Source organism: Rhincodon typus, chromosome 48, assembly GCF_021869965.1.
Source record: "Rhincodon typus isolate 14 chromosome 48, sRhiTyp1.1, whole genome shotgun sequence".
Lineage (NCBI taxonomy): Eukaryota > Metazoa > Chordata > Chondrichthyes > Orectolobiformes > Rhincodontidae > Rhincodon > Rhincodon typus.
In genome coordinates, this window is record NC_063379.1 from 7,329,944 (window position 1) to 7,348,716 (window position 18,773).

The 18,773-nt window shown below is 43.0% G+C and overlaps 1 protein-coding gene across 1 annotated transcript; it reads right to left on the bottom strand.

The window, feature by feature from the left end:
* Positions 1–2,621: 2,621 nt before the first annotated feature.
* Positions 2,622–6,355, bottom strand: LOC125488026 (probable G-protein coupled receptor 139). Its single transcript, XM_048620776.1, has 2 exons — positions 5,965–6,355; positions 2,622–3,532 (listed from the first exon to the last, which is right to left on the bottom strand). The coding sequence occupies exons 1-2, from the start codon at positions 6,353–6,355 to the stop codon at positions 2,622–2,624; spliced, it is 1,302 nt and encodes a 433-aa protein (XP_048476733.1).
* Between the last annotated feature and the right edge of the window lie 12,418 nt (positions 6,356–18,773).

Here is an 18,773-nt window from a genome sequence, read left to right on the forward strand (position 1 = left end):
ACTTTAAGGGCATTTAAATGGTCATTGGATAAACATATGGATGATAACGGAATAGTTTAGGTTAGATGGGCTTCAGATTGGTTTCACAGGTCGGCGCAACATCGAGGGCCGAAGGGCCTGTACTGCGCTGTAATGTTCTATGTTCTGTGTTCTATGTTCTATTAGACAATGCATAGCAGTGGTCTCCAATAAGGTCATTCAGGAGCAAATCCTGAGGAGCCCAGTCAGGACCAGGATCATTTTGGTGGGGTGGGAGGCATGACGGACCGAAAGGACTCCCTCTATGTTGTAAAACTTCTGCAATTCTGGTACTGAGATCTTGCTGTGCAGTAAAGCAGTCAGTCACAGGTCAGTCAGTTTACCCAGACTCATTTACCTCTGCCCAAGGGAGTAGGGCTCAGCGCAGTATCGGGGGCAGCAAAATATTTGGGCGGGGGCCACATTTGGTAAGGCAAGTATTTGGGAGGGCAAAATATTTGGAGCAGGGGTCAGATTTGGGAGGGGAGTGAAAATGATGGTCAAAATGTTTTGAGGGTTGCAAAATTGGGTGGGCACTTTCAGGTCTGAAAGAGAGAAAAAGAGAATGGGAGATAAGGAGGGTAAGAGAGAAAGAGATGGAGTAAGTGACAGAGAAAGAGAAATGGAGAGAGTGGGGATGGAGAAAAAGGGACAGAGAGAGGGACAGGGAGTGAGAGAGAGAGAGAGAAGGGGAAAAGTAAGACAGAGGCAAATAGAAGCTAAGACATGAACGGACTGAAGAGGTGATACTGACTATTCCAGTTAGTCCCAGCTCTCTCGATGGTTTCTCACACTCCCTCTCTCCCATGAGCGACAGACCTTGCTCCAGCCTAGGAACGTATCAATGTGTCTCCATGTTTGTCTGTATCTCTGTCTCTGTGTCTGTGTCTCTGTCCAATGGGGTTTCTGTTGTTCTGGGGGTGAATCCTCTCTCTCTCTCTCCCTCTGCCCCTCTTGTGTTTAAAGTTATGCAATGCCCCCTACTACTGGGCTGACCATGACACTGCACAAGCAGTGAAAATCTTTCACATTGCATAATAAAAACTGAAAGAACTGCTTATGCTGTAAATCAGGAACAAAAACAAAGTTGCTGGAAAAGTTCAGCATGTCTGGCAGCATCTGTGAAGGAGAAAACAGAGTTAACCTTTCGGGGCCGGTGACGCTTCCTTATATCTGTTTTGTTCTTCAAAGAATATTTTTGGAGACAGCAGTATTGCTCGATCCCTTGCGATGTTGTCTTTGAGATATGAGGAGAAGGATTTGAACATGCCCAGTGCTGGTTTCATCCCATCCAGCTTTGAAACCTTTTTCAGTTAGAATTTGTGAGAGTGTATCACAAGACAATGTAATCTACAGAAAGTGCAATAAAATTCACCTGTCTCCTCATGAAACGGTTCACTTGGAAGTGCCTGGATAAAGTTGCAGTAGAAACACTCTACTTAATGTATACGATTTCAGGAATATTACTCAAAGACAAATCATTTTCACATTGCAGAGGGAGCATAACGTTTCTCTACATCAGCATATTCCACACTGAGGGAACTCAGTCCAATTGCAGCCCTTTCCACACCAGCCTTTTGTTCGATGTGTGTGTCAATGCTGATGGTGCTGTGAGCTGCTGCCATCCCTCTCTCCCTCGGTGACTGAATCCTTCAAGCTCTACCACACCCTATGGTGTGAGGAGGCCAGCAGAGGGTGGCCTTGTATCACTTTAACACAAGGGAGCTTTGTTGCAGTGTTTTAAGTCTTCACCTCATGACAGAAAATTTGTTTGTACTGCAATGGGGTAGCTGCCTATTGCAATTGGGAAGCTTGATACTGAAAAAGATGACATTTGTTATCTTACATAAGTTTTATTTATTCATAACACAAGGAATTTGTGTAACTAGATATTTTATAGCATAGCTGAAATTTGCTCTGAACCTAGACAACGTTGCTGCAGAAATAAATGATGAGTGGATTCTGATAATGTCATGTAATCACCTGCCACAATTTCTCACATTGAAACAGTTCATAGGTGATTGTTTGTGACATTAGTATGGAGTCTATTGAATTGTTACTGAGAAGTGAGACCATGTATTTAATAGTCAAATTGTTTTAAATTCTATTTAATTGTATCAGAATCCTCCGAAGGATTTGATTTTGATGGAGACTTACAGAGGGTTCCAAGCTGATAGGAATTACCCAGTTGGAAATTACATTTCTCCAGACAATTCCTTTGGATTGTGCTACGATGGGGACTCTGCAGGTTTCCAGCTCAACTCTCTCCCTGCACTGGGATAAGGACTTTCTGTCAGGAGTCTGATGGAATACTCCCCACTTGCCTGGATGGGTGCAGCTCCAACAAACGCTCAAGAATCTCGACACCATCCAGGACAAAGAAGCCCACTTAATTGGCACCAGTTCCACAAGCATCCACTCCCTCCACCACCGATGCTCAGTAGCATGGACTGTAGCGGTTTAAGAAGGCAGCTCACCACCACCCTCTCAAGGGACAACTAAGGACAGGTAATAAACATTGACCCCCAGCCAGTGATGCCCACATTCCACGAGTGAATAAAAAATCATTCTATGGACTGGAAACAATGGGACCCTCCTGTGGGCTACACTGAAGAGTTTTTTATAATGCAAGGAAATCGTATAACCAGGTATTTTACCGCATAACCGATCTCTGCTCTGAACCTAGACAATGTTGCTGCATAAATAAATGTGTTTGTGCAACAACTTAGGTTCTGCAGCATAAAACCAACAGCGCTCAAGTCATAAAGAAACGGCGAGTAATCGGCAGTATTCATTCCTTGAATGACATAATATAAGAAATTTACAACAAATATTAACCATAGAAGGATGAAGCTCCCAGATATGGTGAAGAGCAAAATCACAGACTTCCTTCTGCTCTCCATCTCTGGGTCTCTGCGATTCTCTCCTTTGCTCTCACCCTTCAGGCAGTTCCGGACTCGACTGGTCACTAAAATGTGTCTGACTGTCAGAGCATTGAAAGACAGAATTAAAGCGAATGGCAGTAAAGGGGTTAAAACTGTATCAAGCCAATCTAATATCACCCACCAAGTCTCAGTAAAGTAGCTTGACTTTGTTTTGCAGTAGAACGGCACATTGTTGTTTATCGTCCGAGGTTCATATTGAAAATAGAAGGGGATGTTTTTCAGACAGAGCAGGGTGCAGGTTGTTGCTAGTACCACAGTTGCAGTTTTCTCAGTAGAATATTTTGTTCTCAGCTTCTGGCAACAAATGGTCACAAATCGGTCAAAGGAGAAAGTGACAGTGAACCAGACAGAGCAGGTAGTGGCTGTACGAAACAGGACCCCAATAACGCTACACACAGGAGTGATGTCCAGGAAACACTGCCCATAATAATAATAGGGAAATCTCCTCAGTACAACATCAGTGATAATAACCATCAGATCGGCAGCTGCCATAACCACCAGGTAGCGAGCAGTGCAGGGGGAAACACCACACTTTCCCCGGTAAAGGATAACAATCGCCAATAAATTAACTGCCGGAAACAAATGTTAAAAGACATGGTGAATTATTGATCAGAAATTCTTCTTGTCTCTTCCAGAGAGCAACAATAAGATATTAATACCAATACCTGGTACACAGTGTGAGTGGAAGTGGTCAGGATTGACTGAGTTTGAATTTTAAGACTTTCACAGCTACCTTAGATTGTTACTCCAGAGATTATGGAGTTCAGACAGGAACAGAGCTCACACATCCTCCAACGAGAGCAGAAGGATGGCTGTGATTTTGTCTGGTTGCAAGGTACCTATTTGAATGACTGTAATTGACTATTACAGTTCTCAGCTCCAACTCTGGCAGGTACAGAACCCTATTAGAAACCTCATTCTAAACTCGGTCATAGGACTGGCGATTGGTGTGTCAATAAACCAAACTCTCCCCTTCTCCATGGATCAGGTCATCCCCTGCTCTTAGCATTGAACTAAATCCTGACCAGAGCCACAACAGGACCTGGAAACAGGTCATCAGAACCTGTGTAAGATTTTAAACAATCTTCTCCATGTGTCTCATACAAGTGCAGCATAACAGAGCATGCAGGGCTCCCTTAGTGACAATGTGTGAGTGCTAGGACTGCAGTGATATTTACACTGTAAATCTATACATCTGTATATGACAAACATCTCAACGTGCAGGTATAAGGCAGGCAATCTGTCAAGATTTGAATTTCCTGACCAGAGATAGTGAGGACGAGAGAATTTCCAGAAGGAATGGTAGTTAGATGAAGCTTTACAAATTAAAACATGGTGGATATCCCTCAATTCCTTTGCTTAAACAAAAAAAATCTCAGATTTAAAATTCACAACTGATCCAGTACCCACTGCCATTTGTGGAAGAGAGTTCCAAACCTCTCCCACCCTTTGTGTGTAAAAATGCTTCCTAACATCCCTCTTGAATGCTCTGGCCCTAATTCTCAAACCATGCTGCGTCATTCTAGAATCCCCAGCCAGTGGAAATAGTGAATCTTTATTGACTCTGTCTTGTTAATATTTTGAAGACTATGAACAGATTACCCTTAACCATTAAAATTCTAGCAAAAACAGGCTTCATTTGTATAATAAAAACAGAAATTGCTCAGCAGGTCTTGCAGCATCTGTGGGAGAGAAAGCAGAGTCCAGTGACCCTTCCTCAGAACTAACTTGCATGATCTCTCCTCATATCTTCAAAAGCATGAAACCGAACAGATGACAGAACACTGAGGTCAGAAAATGCTGCAGCAGCAGTGAAGTGAGGCGTCTCTATCAATGGAGAATTGTACCCAGAATGTTGCTTGGTGAATTGCTATCCCTGTTCTGGTGTCTGGTTAAGGCTGACCAGCCAGTGAGCTGGAGATGTTATTGTTCGAAAGCTAAAATTAGAGATCAGATCATCAGCAGGTTAAAACAAATTCAATTGTCATAATGCCATACCAGGGATGCCAATAAAAGCAAGGATGGTGTAGAACACCTTCTGCACATGTTGAATTGGTCGATGCATTTTTCTGTACAAGGTGATCTGTCTCTTCAGGCAGCTGACAAGCTCCTTGTTTGAATCTCTGAGCTGATGCATTCCCAGAGACGTTGACTTATACTGTGCGGAAGCTCCTTGGAGAGATCGAGGTTACAGCATTACTCAGCTTTGTTGCTGTTTTTTCAACTTTCTGTAAATTAACAAACTAATTACAATAACAAAGTTTAATCCCAATTATGAAGGACCGTTGCTGTTCAGCATATCATAATGAAATAACAAAAAACAAATCTGCAAACTGCCAGCAATAACCCTGTTCACTCAAACACCATGAGCCCCATCCCGAGATCACAAATTATTTCAACCAATGCTACATCAGGACAGTTTATTCCAAGTGTGAAAATATGTCTCAGAGCTGTCCTTCTGTGTTCTAGGGGTTGGAGCTGCTCTCTTCAAACAAGAACATTTTATTGACAGGGAGCTCAGTGCACTAGATGGTCTTCCAACACAGATACATCACTGATCTTAGTCTTATTGTCACTCTTCATCCTTCTCAAGCGGCAACTAGGGACATAATAAATGCTGGCCAGCAAATGACGCCCACATCCCACGAATGAAAAGGAATCAAGTGACAACCCTGGGAGTTCTATGTACCTTACAGCTCCTGTGCGTGTGCCCAGGCATTATTATAGCGAATGTACCCATCTGTTGGGATATCAATCTTTTGCAGCCAACAATCATAACAACCAGTATCCTGAGATATATCAAGTTGAGTGCAATTAGAACCACAGCTTGATCTGAAAGGACCCAAATCCATGGATGACAGGTTATGGGCATGTGATGGTGTGGCCTGTTCCTTCACATTTACTTAAGAGTGGTCCCTGTCAATGTCCACTATCTCTTGACAGCATATGGGAGGGTGTCATGATAACACATCCAAATACCTTATTTATATAATTCCGATACTTTCGACTTCAAAAGGCCTCATCCCAGCTTTGTCACTGGGGATAACTGGAATCCCTAGCACCAAGCCCAGTGCCTCACCGAGAGAGTCCCTGCAGCTGGCATTAAAAGTGAGCTGCAGCAACTGACAGTGAGAGATGTTCGTGTGGGTCTTCTCCTGGAACAAATGTTCATGCTGTTTGTCACTAATCTGGAACGGCACTTTCCCTTGGCTAGCCTGCCTGAAGTCCTCCTTCGGCTGTTCAATCATCCCATAGATACCGCACAATGTGCAGTTTTGTTGTTCACCGTCATCCCTGATTTGGCCCTGGATGGTCTGGTTAATCATCTTGGCATAACCCTCCAGTATGGTCACTGCGTGATGGCTAGCCTGATTCTCCACTGGTTGACCCATGGTCTCCTGTTGATTGTCCGTATTCAGTCCTTCTAGGGCTCGTTTCACTTGTTGGGTCAAGATCCTGAGTTTATTGTCCAAATTAGCCAGGTCAAGGGTATCGACCAATAACACTCCTGCTCCATATGTTGTGGCTAGAACATTAAGGAGTTTCCTTCTCTTTCATCTGTTAACTGCTGGTCTGGGGTTTTTCTCAAATTTCCCTGTCACTCATCCCATTATTCTGCGGGTCCGCTGGGAATATAATTATTTTAATGGGGAAGGACATCACTTCAGTAACTGTACCCCTGATGTATCTCCTATGATTGGCATTAATGTGTAGTGAATGTTATCGAACAAGGTTTTCCCTGTGAGTTTAATCACTAGTCCATTGCAAGGCCCTGGTTAGTGTGGGACAAGGTGGAGAAGGAGCCTTCACTCCTGGTCTCAGCCCCTTTTTAATTTAGTTGTCGAGGAATTCTCCCTGTTTCAGCTTCCCCGGGCATCGATGTCTGAACTCTGACATCTTTTCCAGGCTGTGTGCTAGGCACCACACTGTCCTGCAACCTTTCTTGGGGAAACCCCACCAATTGTCTGTGACCCCTGCACTCCTGTAACACAATGTGGAAATCCCATGGGTTTTCCTGTACACCACGAGCTGATGGTTACACCTGAATATCACCGATTCCGCAGAGTGGACCCAGAGGGTGCCACCTACACACACCGCGGTGTCTGGTGGGTCATTCCACAGGGGTCCTGGGTACATCCTTTTCCCTTGTGCTCGTGCTACATATCTTTACATACGGTCATTATAAAGCATATATACAACACACAATACACACTCCAGGAGGTCACATTCGCTACCTTGGAGTAGTCACTCTGGTGCGCTTCCTAAAAAGAGAATGAGAATAAATTCTGTAAATATTTTGGTCTAATATCTGCCACCGTATTCTACATGACATTAGAAAATGGTCAAATTATCCAACTGACACACATTCCTGGTTCCCCCCACACCGCCCCCCACCCCGCCCCACCCTGCAAAAGAATAAATATGCCCCGTGTGCACGATGTGGTGTGGAAGGTCACAATGCCCCCCAGGGTGTAAATGGATGTTTCCCAGCAACGGGAGCTGTTCCTGATTGACTACTACGTGGCAGCTTATGCACGCGGGACTGGGGAGCCTTAAAGCTGTTTCCATTACGGAGTCATCCCTGACATCCTCAATGTATAAACCACAGCCTGTTTTCACTCCAGCTGTTGCTGCCAGGATGATACTCTGGGTATTGGCCCCCTTTTTCAGACTTCCCATTGCCAGGTGAGTATCTTAGGTGCCTGGCAGTCTCGAATGAAGTGTCTGGTTCGGCCACAGTTAGAGCACAGATTGTGATAGGGGTTCATTTGTGAGAGTTCCCTTCTTTTGGGCATGGACCCGTATGGAGGGGTAGTCTGTCTGGGCTCCTTGCTCTATTCCTTCAGACCGTGCTTGTGTGGACTGATTTTCAGGATGACTGCAGTGGCATTAGCTCCCTTTCCCAAACTGCGACTAATTTGCAGAAGACCCGAGCCTCATTACGGGAGGCATCCCGGGGGTCCAGACATCCCAGGCATGCATCCCTCCCTCTTTCTGAAGTCTAGGAGATGAGGGGTCAGACCCAGTTTCTTATCACTAAGAGAAGTCCGGGTCATGTCCCTGAAAACCTGAACAAATTGGACCCAGAGTCTCTGGTTGAAGCTGGAGAGGGGTACCCCTTGTTGATGTCTGCACTCAAGTAGCACCTTAATGGTACCTGCCTTATCCTGCCCTACGGCAGTGAGGACCAAAGCCTTCATCTCATCGAGGGTTTCCCTCCCTTGCTGTTGGCCCTCGTGGAAGGCTGAATGGCCTGCTGGACTAAGGCACATGATGATTAATTTGGTTTGCTCCTCAGTGTCCAATCCGGCTATGACAGACTGTTGGTTGATCTCATTCAAAAATGTATCTGGGTCTGAGGCGGAATCAAAGAGATTCGCCTTTTTGGCAATGTCTGGCAGCTGGGTAGCTGGACTGGGTACTATATATGTCGTGTGACCATCAGCTGTTTGAGGCTGGGTGGCGACAGGATTCATGGGCTCTGGTTTTGGCTGTGGGTCAGGGGTGGGGACTGATGGTGCAGTTACCTGGTAGAAAGACAGCTGGGAACCCCATCTGTGGGCGGGTGTGGATGTGTCAGTGTTGGGCCTCTCGTCATTTCCCTGGGAAGATAGAACCCTGACGTTACGCATTATCCCATTCTGGGCAGAGACCTGGTTCCCTAGGGATGGTATTTGGTCCTGGCACTAAGCCCTGATGTGCATTGTTCAGTGCATATAGGAGACATATGGCAGTTTGGAGCTCCCTACACTGTTCTTCCAACTTTTCAATGTATACTGAGGCTTCTTCCCAGTCCCCAATGGCCCTGATCTCACTAAAATGGGCTCTTTCCAATTATAACTGAAACTGTCCCATGTGGGTGAGGTTTTCCTGCAATATTCTGCCAATTTCTTTTTGTAAGAGCTCCAGCTCTTCACAGTCAGCAGTTTACCCTGGAGTGGCTGGATGTCAACTATGGCTGGGAGTCCTTGAGGCTGCAAGCAGCAGCAGCAGAGTGTGATTTTTGCCAGGAAGAATCAATAAAGAGACTTCAATTTAAATGGGGTGTTGTTGCAGGTCTGTCTGAGTGTCTGGGTATAACATACACAGTCCCCAGCAGAAGGGGATTATGCTGTGACTGTCTGTGTGAGGGGGTGATATTCACAGAGTCCAGCAGAGGGAGACTGATGTTGGTGGTGTGTATGCTGTAATTGACAGAGTGCTGAGTGTAAACATCTTTAACACAGTCTGTGTCAAGGAGCTACTTCCCAGCATTGATTATCGATGAACTATCGATGAAAATATGGAACCTCATTGTCATATCCCTTGTTCTTAGGAAGGAAATACATTTGTTTCATCATCTTATGTTCAATTCTATCATACACTTCTGTTCAATTCTGTAATAAACATGTCTTCACTTGTATAATAGTCTTGTGTTAAATTGTAAAGAGAGTGTGTTCAATTATATAATGCATTAACATCATTTGGATAAATCTGAAGATCATTAAGCTTCCCGATTTTACATGTCTATTTTAGTTTCTTTAATTTTGTGCAAAAATCTTGTGTTCATTTGTGGAATAACTACTCTGTGCAAAAATCCCGCGTTAATTTGTGCAAACATCTTGTGTTCATTTGTGTTGTAATCATGTACTATAGCTGCTCGGGGTTTGAAACTTTAGCTTTGTGTATATTCCAAGTCTGGCTCCAGTGGGGTTGGGTAAGGACAGGAACAGACTTGAGCTAAACCATTGACTTGCTGCTTTCGCCCACACCCCTCTCTAATGCCACAAAGATGATTGTTGGTGTGCTTCAGGTAGAGGAGGCTGGAAGCTGACTGGATGAAATGGGATTGAGAGGAGATGGGCTGTGAGTCACAGAACCTGGGGGTATTTAAACCTGGCTCAGTTGGCCATTATCCCCTTGCTATTTGGCACCCAGGAGTGTGTATCTTGGACTGTAAACCCTAGTTCTGGACTTCCCTGACTTTGGGGAAATTCTTCCCGCATCTAGCCTGTCCAGTCCCATCAGGATTTTATATGTTTCTATGAGATTCCCCCTCATTCTTCAAAATTGCAATGAGTACAAGCCCAGTCGATCCAGTCTTTCCTTTATGTCAGCCCTGGGAATCATTCTGGTGAACTTCACTGGACTCCCTTCAATAGCAAGAATGCCCTCCCTCAGACTAGGAGACCCAAAACTGCACACAATACTCAAGTGTGGCCTTGCCAAGGCCCTGTATAACTAGAGCAAGACATCCATGCATGCATGCTTTATACAAACCCATGTCTTTGTTTGTGTGTGTGTGTATACGTGTGTGTGGTCAGACTGTTTTATTTTTATTCTGTGTCTCTGTGTGACTGACCATGCCTGTGTGTGTTAGAAATGCCCATACGCTCACACTCTCCTATTTACAAACCCTCCCTCCCAATCACTTACTACTCTCCCAGGATCACACACATGCTCACACTGTTGACACACTCAAACATCTTCAAAACCCTCACTCTCATATATTTACACGAATACTTTCACACTCATACACTTGCACAAGTTCACTTGCAGTTTTAGTCACACGTCAAACCACACTGTCAGGTAGTCTTTTTCACACTTACACAGGGAAACAAGGCAACCACACACACACACACACACACACACAAGGGCCTCACATTGTATCTACCACACACTTAGACACTCTTCAACACACTTACACCCTCCCCCACTCTGTTAGACATGCAAACAAACAAACTCACACAAGCTCACACGTTCTCTCAATCACACACCTAAATGCACAGACAAAACCATCTTTGCAGATGCACATACAGTCCAAAGCACAGAGTCACATAAATATATTTCAGGAGCAGCTGACCTGTGGAGGATATTTTGTCTGGGGACTGGGAATGAACTAAAACAAGCTCAAAGGCCTTCTGTCTGTTTCTGTCTGTTGTGGGTAAAGTGCCAATCTCTACTGGTGGATCAGTGCGACTGCACAAACAGAGGGTGTGGGGTTGAATCATCGAGGATTCAGTAAGAGGGTGGGCAGGTTCACAGAGCATTCATCAAAAACAACAGCAGCAACACAGACATGATGCCAGTGTGCAGTGTTTAACACAACTGTTTAACGAAAAACACTGTGGGTGAATACCAGAGTTATTTATTCTGCTTGTCTCGCTGGTGTAAAAAAACTGCACATTTTCATGATGTTCATCCGACATGGGAAATCAAGTAAAGGCAAAATTCATTGAATTCAGCAATGAGAAAACGAAAACAAACACAGTGCCAGTGTTAAATCTCTCCTGGGAGTAACAAACTGACTAATGGGGGGTGAGTGGGGGAGTAGAACCTTTCCTTATTTTCTTAGTTCTTTGCCTACTCGACTGAAGATGGCTTGAGGTAAGGTTTTCAAACAATCTATGACAGTTAAAAAGAGAGACAATTTGTCCTATTTCCCCACTGATAATGTTCATTAAAGAAAGGCTCGAAACAATCAGCAGAAATGACAAATTAATCATCTTACAGGAATTAGGAAATACTAATTTTGCAGTTGGAGGGAGAAAATTACCAGAAAAAGTAGCATTGTAGGTGTTGCTACACTAAATAGACTGCAGCGGTTCAAGCAGGCAGTTCACCATCATGTTCCCAAGGGCAGGTAGGGGTAGACCATAATAATAACTGACAGTAATAATAGCTGAAAGCAATGCCCACATTCTTTTGGATGAATAAAAAAATGAGACCAGAAGAAAAGGGTGGCACGGTGGCTCAGTAGTTAGCACTGCTGCCTCACAGCGTCAGGGACCTGGGTTTGATTCACCGCTGGGCGACTGTCTGTGTGGAGTTTGCACATTCCCCCTGTGTCTGCATGGGTGTTCTCTGGTTTCCTCCCACAGTCCAAAGATGTGCAGGTTAGGTGGATTGGCCATGCTAAACTACCTGTAGTGTTCAGGGATGTGGTGATTAGAGGGTTATGGGGGATCGGTCAGTGTGGACTTGTTGGGCCGAAGGGCCTGTTTCCACACTGTAGGGATTCTATGAAAAGTCTGGTTGCAGTTGTATAGAGCCTTGGTGAGACCCCAACTGGAGTATTATCTACAGTTTTGGTAACCTTATGGAGGGAATAGTATATATACAATACAGGAAATGTAATAAAGGTTAATCAAACTGATGCATGCAATGGTAGGATTCTCTGATGAGGAGAAACTTAGTACAGCCAATCCACCAATAAGGAAAGAAAGTTTCAAGTTCCAATCACGAACATGGTTTGATTATCCGGCAACCAGATTGAGGATCAATGCACTCAGACACAATGTGATACCATCAGCAAAACCCAAATCAAATAAAACTGAGGACAATTGATTCATTCTCCGCTTTTCTGCTTGGGCTTTGATCCACATACATTATGACTTTTTCTGCCTAAACTTTCCACACATGAATTTTCCATTGTCAAGGTGCTTGTCCATCCACCCACCCTACCTGTGAATGGATATGTGCCCTGCAGTCAGAGTGAAGTGACCTTTCAGCCCATCGAGTCTGCACCAACCAAAACAAGTCACCTATTTACACTAATCTCACTTTCTATATTTGGAGTTAAATGGGGACCAGCTTTAGTTCAAATTAATAATTCGTCATTTGTTTTCACCACATGTTAGAGGTTAAGTGTGTTATTAGAAATGTGATTCTTTTCTCTTCATCATTGATGAAACAGTGTCACTGAGTATGTTCAAGACAGAGATAGATTTTTGAGATATTGAAGCAATTCAAGCGATATGGGGAATAGAGTGGTCAAATGGCAGACCAGGTTCAAGGGAGAAGATGGCATACACTGGCTGCTCTTTCCCATGTTTACACATACTTATGTTATTCCTACTGCTGGATCTGTGAACACAGTATGCAAAAGATTAATTTCTCATTAGAGAATACAGCACTTAATGGAATGAAAATCACCACTATGTAATGTACCCCTGATGGTAAGCAAATTTCCCAGAACAAATTCATACTCTTATGAACAATATTTGGTAATCAGATAACTGAACAACTTAATCAAATACTTCAACATTTATTCCTTAGTTGATCTCCATAATCGGCCGTAATCTCAGATTCTCATTTAAACTGTCATTTGATAATTGGTATTCTAGGTAACGGTAATTAATGCTGATAGATTCAATTGATTGTACAACCTGTCTTATTAATTGTGTTAAGCACTTGCTGATTAAATGTAGGCTATTAATATTGATGAACTGCCAACTAATATTGTTATTAGTAATGGTATCATGGTATACCAGCAATGTTTGTATCACGTGACTCAGTTTTTTGAATGAAGTGAACATTTCTCATGGAAGATTTGCTGTGCTGTATCCATTCTTTGAGTGTTTGGTGGCGAAGTGTGAATTTATTCACTCAGTAATTTGGGGAATTAAGATGATGATTATGAAGCTAACTCATTCGATGAGGAGATAATGTTGAAATGTTAATGATAAGGTGCTTCCTTTGTTAGTTCTTCACCTCCTTGACTGAGGTGGGAGGAGATAATGTTTTTCAAAAAGTCCATAACATTCTTTAAAAATAAAGTCAATTTGTCCAATTTCCCCAATGATTGAATATCCTATTAAAGATTCTAGGATCTAAACCCACATCTTTGCCAAAATATTTACTCATTTCTTGGCCATACATAATCAGTGCATCAGGTTTTGTTGAAATCCAGTTTATAAGTCTTTTTTTAATTCATTCACAGGATGAGGGCATCACTGACCATGCAGCAATTATTGCCCATCCCTAATTGCCCAGAAGGCAGATAAGAGTCAACCACATTGCTGTGGGTCTGGAGTCACATGTAGACCAGATCAGGTAAGGATGGCGGTTGCCTTCTCTAAAGGACAGTAGTGAATCAGATGGGTTTTAGTCTTTGAGAAATATTCTTTATAAGCAGACTAACACGTAGAGGTGAAAATGTACTTACAGCAAATGGTAAAATGCAGAAAGAATAGGAGAAAGTTGAAAGATGCTGATGCAAAGACGTCTCTTTTGTTGCATAAACTGGGAAATTAGATGTTTAGATGTTGCTATGTTGCAAAGAAAGTGTGAGGTGAGGTGTGTTTTTTTCACACAATCTGAAGGTTGAAAGTGGAACTGTATGGTGTTCACATGTCAGTTACATGAAGTCATGCAACTTTTGGAGAAGCTGGATTTTGATCCCCTGTGAGGCAAGTATGGCCCTGCCTGCAAAAATAGTAGACTCGCCCACTTTAAGGGCATTTAAATGGTCATTGGATAAGCATATGGATGATAATGGAATAGTTTAGGTTAGATGGGCTTCAGATTGGTTTCACAGGTCGGCGCAACATCGAGGGCCGAAGGGCCTGTACTGCGCTGTAATGTTCTATGTTCTATGTTCTATGTTCTATTACACCGTCTCCCTCCATAAAACTTCATGGAAGTTTGTTACATGAGAAAGGTGCTCACTGCTTTGAAGGTAATGTGTTTGTTTGGATAGAGGTTTGAGTCATGGACAGAAAACAGGGTTATGTTCAGCTTGGTGAGCTGGCATTTGTGGATGCCAGAAGGGTCACTGCCAAAGCCACTTATAATCAATATCAATGATTTAGGTGAAGGCAACTAGTGTAATGTCACTGACAAGACCACGTTGGGTGGGAGAATGTAGTGAATGAAACGAAGTTGGTCAGGTGAATCTCATTGAATATGAGTTCTCTGATTGGCGCTGTTAACCTGCGCCAATCAAGGACCCCTGGCTGACAATATAAACCAGGAATTCAGCGAGTCTCCTTACTCTAGGGACTGGCTATGGTCTAGCTGCTCAGAATCCATGTACTGTGCATGTGTAAAGAAGGGGTGACTTGATGATAGGATACCGGCTTCTGTATACTTATTTCAGAGAAAAAGCTGTGGGAATGACCAAATAGGCTATAAACAGATATAGACAGGTTTGCTGAATGAGCAAGCAATTAATACGTGGAATATATTGTGTAGAAATATGGATCACATTGGTCAGAAAAAATAGGAAGAAAGTGTATTGCTGTTTTAAATTTTAACAAGTCACAAAATCTTGCAATATTGGAATGAAAAATTCGCAACCAACCAGCTGTGAATTTCTCAGAGATAGTAGGAACTGCTGATCCTGGAGTCAGAGATAACACAGAGTGGAGCTGGAGGAACACAGCAGGCCAGGCAGCATCAGAGGAGCCGGAAAGTTGATGTTTAGGGCCGGGACCCTTTTTCAGAAATTGACCCGAAATGTCAACTTTCCTACTCCTCTGATGCTGCCTGGCCTACTTTGTTCCTCCAGCTCCATATTGTGTTATAGTTGTGAATTTCTGTTTGCTACAGAGCTTTACAAACTAACTCTCTGATATTCTAATCCCCATTTCCTGCCCCAGCCACACTTCCAGACCCAGTGATATTGTTCCCCTATGTGAGGACAGTTTTCTGCCTGGTTATTATAACATTGCAACATGAAGGTACTGACTGTAACAGAGTTACATCATTATAACATATACTTTGTTGTATCGTTTGAATTATATTTAAAACATTGGCAGATGGAATGTGATTCCTGTTTGCAGGAAGAATAGAAAGCAAAAGGTTTCTGTATTTATGAAAAAAATGAAATATTATTCTCCAGCAGTATTAGAGTGCCGTTATGTGAATATCAAAATGTTAACATGACTGAGGACAAACCTGTTATAGCCAGGAGACTGTATTAAGAATGTAAAGAAGTCTTGCTGTGAATCCCTCTACATCAAATGATCCCATTCACTGAAGATATTAATATCCCTTTGGAGTTCCTCCTTCACATATAATCACATGGTCATACACACACACACACACACATACACACACACACACACACACACACACACACACACACACACACACACACACACAAACACACACAGTCAATCTCTCTCACAAACTCCATAACATTCCCACCCAAACACACACTGTACACATCGAAAAACACTCAAACATACAAACATATCCAGTCATGCATTCACACATCACTCATGCGCACACACTCTCACACAAGCAAACAGACACTGGACAGCTTTACACACTGTATCAGTTCAGTAATGTGTGATTGTCATGAGCTTTTTAAACTTGTGATATTAAATTACAATGAATGACATTAAGCATCATCTGACGTATGAATCAAACCTTGAATTTCGAATGATATTGGCCCCTGGTGATGTCTGTCCAATTCTGTCACTTATCTAGCCTCCTCTGAAGGTATGTATGTTCTCTCTCTCTCTGCCAATCCGTGTCACACATAATTCTCCATTCTTATAATTGAGCAAAGAACTTCATCCTGAATTCTCTATGGATTTTTTGAAGGTCTGCCTTAGATTCGTGACACTGAATATTTATGCTCGTGCAGCTTATGTTCTTGCACACCAGGAAACACTTTTCTGTCTGTCCAACATTTCATACACCTTTGTATATTCATGAAAATGTCTGTCAGGTTACTTCTTAGCTTTTTCTTGTTTAGAGAAATGAACTGCTGGCTCTAATCTTTCCTGATGGATTTATCAGCTGTGGTGTCACCAATTCCAATGGATTGTTGGTTCCTGCTCAATCATTTTTGGAAAGAATGTATGCAACAAATTTTGTAAAAGGCATGAACCTCTGAAAATATGTCAATGATCTAGGTACAGTTATCATCACCACTGAAGAGTCAGTGAGCCTGTGTTGTCTCCTTAGAATCTCATTATACTGGAGCTTGGAATTAAAATCATAGAAACCCCCCTACAGTGCGGAAAGAGACCATTCGCTCCATCGAGTTGCACTGACCCTCCAAAGAGCTTCCCACCCAGATCCAATCCTCCACCCTACCCCTGTAACCCCACATTTAGCATGACCAATCCACCTAACCTGCATATCTTTGGACTGTGGGAGAAAACCGGAGCACCCGGAGGAAACCCACGCCGACACACATGGACAGCGTGCAAACTCCACACAGACAGTCACTCAAGGATGGCATCGAACCCAGGTTCCTGATGCTATGAGGTGGCAATGCTAATCACTGTCCCACCATGCCAACCCTTCTGTCTGATCATCATTAACTTAATGCAGGGATATAGGGCTTGACTGAATTTTTATCCTGAAAATATTACACAGGTTAATTTCTGATTTATCTAATTAATTAAGCCGAGCGAATTAAATCAGCAACACAACCGACTGCTTCCCTAGCTTTCTGATGGAGTGACTACTGAGAGCAAGTATATCCACTACAAACATGACTGTCCCATAACCAGAATGAACTAATCCTTGAGCACTCACTGACAACCAATTGCAACCTATTCCCCAGAAAAGCAACTATCCCCATTTCCCCTGACAACGTAAGTGACCCTTTTCCTTCAGCTGACCACCCACATCCACCCGATGACCCACCTTATCCCCGAGCATGCCATTGCATCATCCAACTGCTTAATAACTGCTCAACTACTCAGAGCTGAATACCCAGTCACCATGTTCACCAGGTAAACTCCTATGTACCTCAAAAAATTAATCACGTCCCTACCTCATCCACCTCACCAACATGTACAAGTAGCACATATGCTCACCTCAAAGACCTGTTTGCCTGGCAAACCTATCCATTCAGACCACTCACTCATTCACTAAGCCATTAATGTGTGAGAAACCTTAGTTTTGACTCGCTGTACACCAGATACCATCCTCAAAACATTTTAAATCCATCTTCTTCTGCCTCTTCCTATTTCAAACCCTAGGGTCCTGCAGCCACAGTTGGATGCTTGGCTGAAGAATCATAAATCAGTCTCATCACAGAAATCTTGGTGAGCAGTGTCCAAGCATCAGCACCAGCACTGACTGAGATTTGCAGTGTAGTTTCAGGTTTCCAGCTCACATGGGGTGAGGTAGGCTGCCACCCGCTGTGCAGAGAATGTAAAGTGTGCAGAAATAAAATAGATGAACATGTTAATAGTGCACAATTCTGACCAAACAGTAACCAACCGTTCCATCAAATTTTCATCTCAGAAATTCAATGCCGCTCCCAACAAAGAGGTACTGGCAATATTGTCCAGACATCAGATTAGAGGGTGGATGTTGGAAGGGGATTCTCAAACAAATAAGAGACGTGTCCAATCAAACTTAGAGAACGATGCTAGAGACTGAACAATTGTATTGAAAAGCATTCAGAGAATCAGCAGGCAAGGCCATTAAATAATTTACCGTATTACAGAGGCCGAAAGTGATGTAGAATCGTAGAATCATATAGTATTAAAGAGGCCTTTCAGGCCATTAAGTCTGCACCAACAAAACAACTCTAAATTAATACTAATCCTACTTTCCATTTGGCACATTGCCTTGCATGTTATGCCATTTCAAGACTTCATCCAAGTACATTTTATAGCTTGTGAGTTTTCCACATCAACTACCTTCCCAACAATGCATTTTAGATTCACAAATCTTTTTCACCAAATCCCCTCTAAACTTTCTGCTTTTAACCTTAAAGTAATGCCCCTTCTTATTAACTTTTCAACTGAAGGGAGCAGCTGCTTTATATCTACCTGTCCATGCCCATCAGAATATTGTACACTTCTATCAGGATGTCTGTCACCATTTTCTGCTCTTAAAAAAAAACAACCCAAGCTTTTCCCAATTCTCTTCAGAGCTAAAATGTTCCATTCCAGGCAATGTCATGGTGAATCTCTTCTGCACCCTCTCCAGTGCAATCACATCCTACCTGTAGTGTGGTGACTAGAATTTCACACAGTATTTCAGCTGTGGCCTCATCAAATTACTATACAACTGCAATGGAATCTCTTACAATTAATGCCATGACTGACCAAGCCAAGTGCCCTGCATATC

Coding starts and splice junctions, on each gene's coding strand:
- LOC125488026 (XM_048620776.1), bottom strand. CDS start 6,355: ATGGGTCAACCAGTGGAGAATCAGGCTAGCCATCACGCAGTGACCATA. Junction 3,533..5,964: donor GAGGCCTTTTGAAGTCGAAA/GTATCGGAATTA, acceptor TGTTTCCGGCAG/TTAATTTATTGGCGATTGTT.